Source organism: Megascapheus bottae, chromosome 15 (genome assembly GCF_031878675.1).
Source record: "Megascapheus bottae isolate mThoBot1 chromosome 15, mThoBot2.hap1, whole genome shotgun sequence".
NCBI lineage: Eukaryota > Metazoa > Chordata > Mammalia > Rodentia > Geomyidae > Megascapheus > Megascapheus bottae.
The window spans coordinates 33,753,696-33,766,008 of record NC_143523.1 but is presented as its reverse complement, the minus strand read 5'-3'; the positions used below and the strand labels follow the sequence as shown (position 1 = coordinate 33,766,008).

Genomic DNA, 12,313 nt, shown 5'->3' with positions numbered 1-12,313 from the left:
ATGCAGCCACTGGAAGCATTCATATGTGCATTTTTATTTTCTCTAAAAGCGTGGAAGGTGGTTAAAGAGGAGAGAGGCATTCATAACAAGTAATTAATATATAAGGTCCTGGGAAAATGTGGCAATTATGTAAATATGCCCAGGTGAAAATCGCAATGCATGATCTCCTTTACAGCATGCTGTGGAGTAGATGATCCTTTAATCTTCCATGTCCAAAATTTGGAATCGATAATACAACTCGAATACTTCTTCTTTGAATGTGGCTCATCATGTCCTTTACTAACATGGATTATTTGAATTCTCGTAAATCACTCTTGTTGCTGCCTGGAATTTCAGGGCTTTATTCCTCATAGGAATACCCTCAAAGGGTAGAAGCCTTTATTATAAAAATGTATAACAAACATTGGAAGCATAGACAATTGTTGATAAAATCTGTTCTTATTTCAAATTTAATAGCAAGTGGAAATTACAATTTTGTTGTAAAGAAAGAAAATGGAAAATGTATCATTAAAAAAAACATATGTCTAAAAGCAATTTGCCTACCAGGGAAAATAGAATTCAGTATTTATCCTGCCACAAATCTTTTGATGAAGATATGTGTGCCCACATATTTGTCTTTGTTCTTTATTAATTTAAATTAAATTATACTGTACATTATGCTCTCAGTATGGCTTCATGTGTAATTAGTCATGCATATATTTCCATGTGGAAAATGTAATTTCCGTGTATAATCATTTCAATGACTGTATAGTGTTTTATCATGATCAAAAGCAAACCCTTATTTTGGAAATTTGATTTGTTTTAAGATTTTAATGATTGCCAGAAGGCATGATGAAAATTTTGCAGTGAGTGCATTCATGTTAGTGTACTACATTTAGCTTCCTGTTATGAAAGATAAACCAAAATTTCCCTAACACCTTTCTGAGCATGGTGAAGTCCCTAAACCATCACTAATCGACTTAGTGAGACTACGCTTGACATATTTATGACTTCCTTTTACAGAAGAATGGAGTGAATTTCAATTCAAAAATTATAGTGGGTGTTATATATTAGCTACAGGGAATCCTTGACATCAGCACAAAGTATTGTGGTTGGAATTTATTGCCTGCTAATCTCTATCAATGATATCAAGAGTTGCACAGGGAGCTAAAGTTGAGAATGACAGCAGTTCCAGGTGACCTGGTTGTGTTTAATTTATGGGTACTTAGCAGGATTAAGTAGAGCCTCAGTGCACATAATATTTAACCCTCTGTTTGAAAATCTGTGACCTTTCTTTCCCATTGATACCACTCAGTTTAGAGCCACATAATGAGATGCAATAGTTTTCTCCCTTGAAAAATGTGGAAGATAAATAGCTCTGGAAGGGCACAGTTCAGTTGAGTGTTTTCCAAGTGATGTGCCAATAGTTAATTAGCTAATTCATTCAGTTCCATGTATTTTGGATAAAGATTAAATTCCCTTTTATATTGAAACATAGGATTTGTAGTATTTCTTATCCATGTTCTTATTCCTGCTCCCTGGAACTACAATGAATATTGGTTTACAATTTCTCGTCTCCCCATCAAACCATAATGTTCATCTGTGATCTTTTTCCAATTTGTGAGATTATTTTTTTCAGTGTCTCATATTTCAGTATTGGTTTGGGGGTTTTTAGCCTTCAGTAAAAGTCATTAAATGTAACATTATTTGATGCCCCATATAGTGACATCTGTGATTATACAAAAATATGGCTTTACTATATTATTTTTAATACTGTTGCATGCTTATCAATATTTTTAGCCTATCAATATTTTTAGCCATCTTTTTCTGATAAACTGTGTTAACAATGATGAGGACCTTTTATCTCAATTGCTTTAATCTTTGGTTATATCATTTCTGTATTGCAGCCTCCAATGAACATACACTCTATTGTGGTCCAAGTCCAGTGCATCAACAAAAAGGTTGGCACCGTGATCTACCATGAAGTACGCATTGTGGTGAGGGACAGGAATGACAACTCACCCATGTTCAAACATGAAAGTTATTATGCTACAGTGAATGAGGTTTGTGTCTTATAATTGTTTCATCTATGTAACTACCTAGATGCTGTAACTTTTTTTTGCAAATAATTCCTTCATAATAGTAGATTACTACATCCAGAATTAAATACACCTTATAAGAGATTTTTTTTTTTTTAGAAAATACACACTGCGCTGAATTCTGATGCCATTCCAGGGTTTCTTTTTTTTTGTTCTTTGCTACAGTAAAAGTTGATTGCTCAGAATTTTTTACTTAATCATTTTAGATTTACTGCATAAATTCACAGAAGCAAAAGAGCTCTCTGTGAATCTTTTTTGTTAAGATACTGGAGTCATATCTTTCTGTCTTTGAATCGCTTTACTAGAGAAATGGTAGAAAAATGTATTATATCCCATTAATGAAAAGCTATTTGCTCAGTTTTAAAATTAATTTTGTGAGATATCAAGAACCTTGACCTATAATAACAACTTCATGTTTATTTTTTTAAAGAAACTTATTGTTTTTACTTGAAATTGCCTTTTTTGCTGGTTGGAATTGTTTGCTTTTAAAATCCATATTTGTTTTGTTGTTGTTGTTTTTTATTTTTATTTTTTTGCCAGTCTTGGGCTTGAGCTCAGGGCCTGAGGACTGTCCTTGGATTTTTCTCAAGGCTAGAACTCTACCACTTATTTATTTATTTATTTATTTATTTATTTATTTATTTATTTATTTATTTATTTATTGCCAGTCCTGGGCTTGAGCTCAGGGCCTGAGCACTGTCCTTGGACTTTCTCAAGGCTAGAGCTCTACCACTTGAGCCTCAGCACCACTTCCAGCTTTTTTCTATGTTTGTGGTACCAAGGAATCGAACCCAGGTCTTCATGCATGCTAGGCAAGCACTTTAACCACTAGGCCAAACTCCCAGCCCCAACTTCTGGCTTTTTCTAAGTATGTGGTACCGAGGAATTGAACCCCAGTCTTCGTGCATGCTAGGCAAGCACTCTACCAATAGGCCAAACTCCTGGCCCCTTGTTGTTGTTTTTGTTGTTATTGTTGGTCTAGAGTCCTGGGAGCTGTTCTTGAGCTCTTATGCTGAAGGTTAGCATTCTACCATTTTAAGTCACCGCTCCATTTCCAGTTGTTTAAGTGGAAAAAAAAAAGTGTCTCTATGGGACTTTTTTGTCTGGGCTGGCTTCCAACCACAGTTCTCAGATCTCAGCCTCCTGAGTAGCTAGGATAACAGGCATGAGCAACTGGCTCCCTGGCTATAATTAATCTTTTAATAACAATACTAGTTTTTGTTACTACATATAGCTACTAGATATTCATCATCTGCCTATAATCCCACTTATTATATATATTGAAATGAAAATTACATTGCTATTATAGTCCAGATTTTGACAGATTATTTTACCTCTAATATACTTGTAATCTTAAAAGTATAACCAGATTCAAGCCACTTGCATCTATAATCCTCCTATACACTGGGAAACTGAGACTTGTTCACTCACAGTCCAAAGACAGATAAGGAAGAAGAAGAGTTCAGGAGAGTTTATCTGCAAAATATCTAGCCACTCTAACCGAATTCCAGCTGCAGTCTTGGCTTGAGCAAAGAAGCCAAAGTAGGGCATATCAACCAGTTCAAGGCCCAATAAGACCAAAGATAGAAAGTGCTGAAGTACTTTGCAGAAAACATCAGTATGCTTTGTATAGCAAACATAGCCTTCATTTGGTTATTTATATATTCTCTCTGGTATTAATTCAAACATTTTAAAATGTAAATACACTTACAGCCTGTGAAAATTTAGAGAAACTCAATTCAAATTACCCAGAATTTTTGTCATTATGTAACTTATAAAAGTATAAATTATCTACAGCTTAATCATATATTATTTATCAGTAAATTCTCAGTCTCTTTGGGATTCTTTTAATAGTTTTCTGGTGTCATGTGTATTAATTCCTATGCCAATAGTTTTAGACATAAGTAAATGATTTCCTTTTTAGTTTCTAAAGAGTGTTCTCTGAGTAAAATTTTGTTTTGGTCAAATGTTAACTTCATTTGAATATAAACTGGAATGCTGAATTATTTTATGCAGCAGATCTAATTGGAAAATCTGGTCTTGACGTGAATTTAATTACTTATAGGTCCTTGTCTATCCTTGAGTTTTCTCACAAAAATTTGTAAGGCTTAAAATTGTATTTTAGAGCATCCAGTATGATTTAATTACTTAAAATTAATTCTGTAATCCTTTCAGTGTCTGGTTAAAACATGATCTTTTTCAAAAATCATTTCAGTAAGGTGCAGAGTGTTTGTAATTCCCCAGTATTTTAAGAAAATGATAGATACATTAGCAGCATTTACAAATCTTTCATTATCTGACAATTGTCAATGCATTCTCAATTTTAAATTCTACCTGACAATCCCCAATTTTGTCCCATTGATTTCTAATCTTTTCTTTTGGGAATAACCTGCATCTGATTTTGTTATTTAAACATTATTAGGGATTACAGGTATACCTGGAAAGTAATGATGACATTTCTTCTTAAACACTCCTCCCCCATTTTCTCCCACTTACTGCTCCCCACTCCACTCAACCCAAATGGTCGAGTTCATTTGTAGCATAATCTAGTTACTGGGACTTGTTCACGCTGTTCTTTGAACGTCCCAAACTTGTAAGTCTTCAAATTTCTTCCATCTTTTAAGGTCTGGCTCAGGCTTTATTTTAGAAAAGTTAATCCTGTTTGGTTATTCAAATTGAATCATCTAACATTCTACAAACACTGAGTTGCACAGCATTTAGATAAATGTTAAAGTGATGGAGTTTATGAACATGTTAAACAATTTATCTGATGCACTATTGTGTGAAGTTCAATGTTCTTGACAAGTAACCTCAACATGAAATAATTGATTATATGGAATTGCGTGCATGGTGACCAGGTTTTCTTCTTTGGCTTATGCCATGTAGCCTTATATCTGTTTTATTGAAAGCAAATGTAAATGTATGCTTGAAAACAATATCATAAGAAAAAGTGGCAGTTCATCCTTCCTTTATTTGCATAGTTGTTTCTTTACTTGACCTCAACATACACTGCACACACAGGCAAACATACCTACAAACATACACACACAGAAGAGAGGAGAGAGAAGAGAGGGAGGAATACAATGCTGTTTACTATTTTATATGGGCAATAAAATTAAATGGAATGAGTTTTAATCAATTCAATTATACACAATTCAATATCTTTTATAAAATTTTTCCCTATAGTATGACATTCAGCTAATGCAGTTGAAATTAACTTTTTAAAAAGCATTCAAGGTTTAATAACATATTAATACAATAGTCTTTCACATTCTTTTAGAAGAGAAGACAAGCATATAAATTTCTCACAAGTTTATAAAATATATTTTCAAACTTAACATTCTGGATAGTTATTCATTCTATTAATTATGAGAAAACAGGCCTGGAACATTAATCTGATCTATAAATTTTATAGTTTATGGTTAAAAAAATTGGAGCTGAAACCCAAACACTTTGTTCTGTTATCACTTTCCTCTTTATACTTGTAAATATTTTAGGGAAAGTTTAAGTAGATCACTTTCACAAACTTTTTTTTTTTTTTTTTGCCAGTCTTGGTGATTGAATTCAAGGCCCAACTACTGTCTCTGATTTTCTTTTGCTCAAAGCTAAAAACTTACAACTTGAGCTACTGCATTACTTCCAGCTTTTGTGGTAATATTAGTGAAGATAAGAGTCTCACAGACTTTCCTGCGTGGTCTGGCTTTGAACTGTGATCCTTAGATTTCAACCTGCTGAGTAGTTTATCTAGTATTGATTGAGGCTTGATCCTCAACTCCCTGCCATGTACCTAATTTTTACAGTAAAGATTAAGGCTGATATGAATGGAATCATTCCAAAGGAAAAAAAATCACCGTAGGTACTTTCATAAATTAAATCATTGCCTCTTATACTCCTTGTATATTCTGCGATTAGAATGTCAAGAATTCACCAAAACACTATTAATTCCTTTATCTAAATGTCAAGTAGGGATTATCACAAGGATTATAATTTGCTATTTGTGAGCAGGACATATGACATTGAAAGTATTACATCTCTTTGGATAATTAGAGACTTTCAATTAATTTTGGACAATTGTATCATTAAGTAATTAGACTGGCTGGTATGAAGAACAAATTATATAGTAAAATTGCCAATCATTCCTAAGTATGTTTTTGGAAATTCTTAAGTTATATTCTTAAAAAAACATATCCAACTCCCTAAAACACCTTTTGAAATAACAAAAAGCAAGCAAGTAAACAAATAAAAATTGAAGCTACATTTTTGCAAGTTAGTAAAGTTGAAAATCTCATTGTTCAAATGAAGAAATTGAAAGTCAGGAAACAGAGGTAGTAGGTATGATTTCCTTTTGAAGGAGAAATATCTAGGAGCTGAAGAAAGACTCAACCACTAGCAGTCTAATTTAATATTAAATTTAACAAATACTACAAGTTTCTCTCTTTTCTGACAGTCCTGGGGCTTGAACTTGGGGCTGGGGAACTATCCTTGGGTTTTCCTCAAGGCTAGCGCTCTACCACTTGAGCCAGACCAACACTTCCAGCTTTTTTCTATGTATGTGGTATCGAGGAATTGAACACCCGTCTTTGTGCATGCTAGGCAAGCACTCTATTACTGGGCCATAGTTCTGGCTCCAACAATTGCTAAAAGTTTTAAACTATCATGCTATATTTAAACATCACAAGATAGTTTTGCAAAATGAATCATTTTATCATAAAACCGATTCTGAAAATAAAACCATTCACTTCTATTCTTAATGTAATAAGTGTTCTGGTGGAATTGGTAAGTAAAATCTCACCCATCAAACTTACTTAAAGTATTAAAAGGATGTTTTAGAGGACAATTAGTATATTAGAGTTTAAGAAATAAGTCTGTAGGTCAAAGAAGAGAGTTGGAGCAGCTGTGTGAGATTGTTTGCTTGTTTATATTTGCTTTCCTTATCCCCGAGTGAAAAATTAATTTTTAATAGATGAGGTGAAAGTTTCTATACAATGTATGAATTTAAAGTTAGAATTTAGAGCCTTCTGCGTGGGCCTGCCCCTGCACCAATTGATATGGTAGAAAATTTGAGAACACTTCAAAATGAAACCTAAAATCTATTGTGATCAGAAAATACTTCAATGAATCAAAGTAGACACTTTAGGTTCTTAGCTGTGGGGAATGCAAGCAGTGAAATAAATTATTGAAATGGACACACTGATGATTTAAATACCTACATTCATTCAATCTCATTCAAACTGGAAAAAGATCTCGTGGCAGTAATTACAATACGTTCCGTAGAGTAGAAGTATTACCAAGGAAAAGAACAGTGCTGATGTCATAATAATAATCTGATTTTAACTAAACTCCCCAAAATAGAATGCTTCTGTAAAAAAAACAGACATACAAAGTAAAGGAATAGAATATAAGAGATAGAATAAGTTATTTTGCTACAGGCATCTTTAAAAATAAATAGTGCCAAAATATTCATTGAGACAAAGTTAGTCATTAACGAATGATACTGAGAAAACTGGCTATCTACTTGTGAAAAAAATTCAAACAAGAATCCATCTCTCATTTGGAACTTAGTTCAAAGTAGAGGACCTTCATGTACCATTTAAATCTCTGAAACTCTTAAAGAAAAACACTGAAAGATGTAGGTATACATCTTCCTGAATAGAACTCAAATACGTTAGCAAAGAGGTACAAGGATAACCTATAGAATGGGGAAAACTCTATGTCAGTTATTGATGTGACAAGGAATTCACGAAAGCAATCAAACTGAACTAAACTCCAAAGAACTAAAAGTATAAATACCTGAGTAAGTAAAGTAAATATACAGTTTTCAAAAGAAGATGCCTAAGTAGCTACTAAATCCATGAGGAGATGCTTTCAAGTTCCCCGATCATGATCCCAGGCAGAATGGACATAATAATGACAAATACTAGTCATGATAGAGGGAAAAATGAACTCTGAAACACTTGGAAATATGAATTACTGAAGCAACCCTGAAAATCAGTTTGGAAGTTCCTCAAAAATTAAAAATATTGATATTTTATCCTGTGATGAGACACATGATCCACTAATAACATCCTGGATATGTTTCTTTAAAAAAAATGTCATTCCGGGTACACTGTGTTGTCAAGCTTGCAGCCTTTCTACTGATTGATAGGTAAAGAAAATGTGATATACATGTAAAACTGAGTAGTCTTCTTCCATAAAGAAGAGTAAAATCATGACATGTACAGAAAAAATGGATATAATGTGAGATCATTTGAGTGAGAATAAATTTGTCTCAAAAACAAATCAGAGGGTTATGCTTTTATGCAGAATCCAGAATGAAAACAAACACAATCACAAGCAGGCAGGCACTTACACCCCTTCCCTCGCCCCCCCCCCACTAGATCATTGTAATTGTAGAACTCTTTAGAGGAAAAAGGTGAGGCAGAGAATGAGGTAGAAAAAAAGGAGAATGTATGTGCATAAGAATGCATACTCAAAGGGAAGCAGGGAAGAATGGGCCTTAGAGCTGGTTAATCTGATTGAAGCATAATATATGCCCATCAGAAATACCATAGTCATAAATCATTTATACAACTAATATATATACATATATAACTAAAATAAAGCTGATATACTGATGCAAATATTTATTTAGATCTAGCAATTAAATTAAATACAGTTCTATTCTTTTGTGAAGATATGGATTTTGGAAATATTTGTTAACTTGGTTGATGAGTAAAGTTGTCCTCTCATATGCATATAGGGGTTCGAAAATGCTGATGATGCAAATACCCTGGGAAGCAAACATTTTACTGCTTTGTAACTACCAAAAGAAATTAGTCCATTTGACTAACAAGAATATTTATAAGAATATTCACAAAAGATTTCACTCCAAACTGGACATAATTCAAATGTCCAATGATGCAAAGATCAATTTGTCATTCATCGGCTACTTTCTTTTCTTTTTTCAAACTGTTTTGTTTTCTGTATGCTTAAAATTGAAAATTAGAATGATGATATTAAAATACTTTTTCATTGGGGTTAATAACTTTCAGTCTCCCAGTTTGTTTTGTTTTTTTTTTTTAGCAAATGCACATTGTCTGAATATCCTATAACTATTTCAATGGACAATTTGAAGTTGCCTTTGTGTTTAGTACATATGCACATCTGATGTGTATATTTGCATGTGTTTCTCTGGAACTTATTACTTTTATTGAATAACAGTGCATGCTACAACTGTTGAAGTTTTATAAATAAAAGTGCCAATTTGTATGAATGGAAAAACTCAATAGAAAAGTATTGGCATGCATATTTATTTTGATATTGAAAGAGCTAGAAGGGAGACACATACTATGAGTTTGGGTTAAATTTCTATGCTTAAAATTGTAACAACCCATGTAAAAGTTATCTGGATTATCGCCATGCTTTGCATAGCTGATAAAAACAAAAAGAACGCATTTGTCATATGCTTTGTAGAAATGAACTGTACATTAGGAACATTTTCACAAAAATCCAGGAGAAATATGTGTTTATTTCTGATAGGATTATATATTTTAATCTGATTCTCATGTCCCCAGAAAACAATGATCATATTGATTAAAATGAATTAATATGCTTTCCTTTTGATCAAATATTGCATTTTTTTAATCTGCAAGGTTTTCCTGCATGCACAGCTCTCTTAGGCTCAGTGCAATATGACCCAGGATGTTCACATACAGTTTAATAAATTACATTTGATCAAATTCTATTTCCTTCAGTTCTTAATAAGATGCAAGTCTAAGTGATCCTCATAAATCTAAATTTAAAATATCATTAGCAATTTAGGAAAATGAATAAGAGCAGTTAAAATACCCCAGGAACAATCACTTTGTAAATATTGACATTATAAATATACTATAAATAGATCTTGATTAAAAAGTTTAAATGCCTATACACTTTGCATTATAATCCTTTATTTTTTCTTTTATGATTTAGACATGTTCATTAGAAATGTCTTTCAAGACAGACCAATTAGCCGGGTGCAGTGGCTCATGCCTATAATCCTAGCTACTCAGGAGACAGAGATCTGAGGACCAAGGTACAAGGCCAGCCCCCGCACAAAAGAACTTGAGACATTTATCTCCAATTAACCCTAGAATAGGGGAAGTGGGGATTGGCTCAAGAGTAAGGTGCTAGCCTTGAGCTGAAGAGCTCAGGGACAACGCCCAGGCCCAGAGGTGGCCTGGAATTATTTCTTTTCCTGTCAAAATTTGTTTAGTGTCTAAAGCTTGTTATCCTAGTTACTTGGGAGGCAGAGATAAGAATCACTGGCACAAGCCAGGCTAGGCACATGTTCATAAAACCCCCATTACGACCTATCATACCTGAGCATGGTAACATAAGCCTGTAATATCAGAGAATCAGTAATTATGGTAGAAGATACAGGCTGCCTAAAGCATAAACCACAAAAATAACAACAACCGAACACTGAAAAAATAACTGAAGTAAATAGGCTCAATGTAGTAAAATAGTTTCATAGTAAGTTCAAAACGTTATAGTTAAGTTTCTACTACTGTCAAATTAGTGTTCACAATAAAATTTCTGAATCTTTTCAGTTTAGAGACACCATTTACCCTGAAGATGAATTGAATAAATTAAACTGTAATAAAGTTTTATTTCCAGTACTTACTTTTATTTCAGTACACTGTATTACAAATAAAGTTTTATGAGACATGACCTGAACTAAGACATATATGCCTATAAATATGCATATGTGTTTGTTCATTTAATATGATAACAATTTGTAATAATTAATAAAATTCCCCCTATCTTCAAGTATTGCTTTCTGAATGAGTAAAAAGTAAATAAATCTCAGGGGGGGATGGGATGAGAGGAGAGAAATGGGGACCATGACATGAGAAAGGGTATCAATATTTGTGAACTAATGCATCTTCTACCTGGTGAATATAATATAACCCTTTTATTAATTACAATAAAAATATATGGAAAAAATAAATAAATCATTTATAGAAGTATTATAGATATCAACTTTTAAAGTTGCCTTTATTTTATCTAAATCTCATATAGATTTATAGCAATAACAGTAAGCTAATTCAAATTTTATAAGAAAAAGGAAGTCAGGTGTGTCAATGCATACCTGTGATTGAAGCTACTCAAGATGAGAAGAGGATTTTAGTCAGTGGCTACCCCTAGGCCAAAACAAATAATAACTAGAAGAGGAAATAAATGCAGGTTACATGGCTTAACAAACATCAGCCTAGCAAACATCAGCCTTTGAATTCAAATTCAAAAATGAGAGAGAAAGAGAGAGAGAGTACCTGCATAAAAGTCTGCCATTCCTAGATTCAATTCCATATTTGTATAATCACTGAAAATTAATTTCCAGTAGGTCTATTGCTTTCCCATAAATCTATTTCCTCCATGGAAGTGAAAGTTTTATCTTTATTGATTGTTCTTTTTAATGTACTATATGAAGTTATTTCTTTTCTCTTTTATCCCTCTCATGGTTTATCTCATGTTACTCTATCTGACTTTGTTATCTGGTATATTGCATATACATTTATTTATTTGAAATAGGAAGGGAAGGGGAGGGAAATAGGGAAGGTGGGGGAAGGAAAGGAGACAAAATCATGAGAAGTGATATATATGTTCAAGAAGTAATGTACCCACTAACTGAGGAATATAACTGTAACTCCTCTATGCAATGCCCCGACAATAAAATACAATTTTAAAAAAGAAGGGGCTCAGAGTTTGGACTAGTGGTAGAGTCCTTGCATAGCACAGGCAAAGACTGGGGTTCCATTCCTCGGTACCACATACATAGAAAAAAGCCTGAAGTGGTGATGTGGCTAAAGTGCTAGCCTTGAGAAAGTCCAAGGACAGTGCTGAGGCACTGAGTTCAAGCCCCAGAACTGGCAAAAAAAGAAAAATGTATGATGTTACTTTTATGGTAGTTGCATTCGGCAGAAGCATACAAGGAATGTAAAGCTACATCTTATGGTCTCTATCTTCATTCAGTTATCTTTCCAAAGCACCGCTTTCAGTTTTCTGGTGGTTAATTGTACATACTATATACTAAATTTGAATTGCATTGTTTGGAGCATAATGTCTAGTGTCACTGCAGAGTTTATTTTCCAAATATTTTTATTCACACTTGTTTGTTGTACAGATATGGAATTTCGAGAGGGAGGGAGGGAGGGAGGGAGGGAGAGAGAGATAGAGATAGAGAGAGAGAGAGAGAGAGAGAGAGAGAGAGAGAG

General features: G+C 33.4%; 1 protein-coding gene across 1 annotated transcript in view; it reads left to right on the top strand.

Moving 5' to 3' along the window:
- Positions 1–12,313, top strand: part of Pcdh15 (protocadherin related 15) — a 514,067-nt gene that overhangs the window by 230,920 nt on the left and 270,834 nt on the right. The window contains exon 6 of the mRNA XM_090346943.1: positions 1,887–2,042. Within this exon, the coding sequence (XP_090203069.1) occupies positions 1,887–2,042 (156 nt within the window). The remainder of the gene's footprint in view (positions 1–1,886; positions 2,043–12,313) is intronic.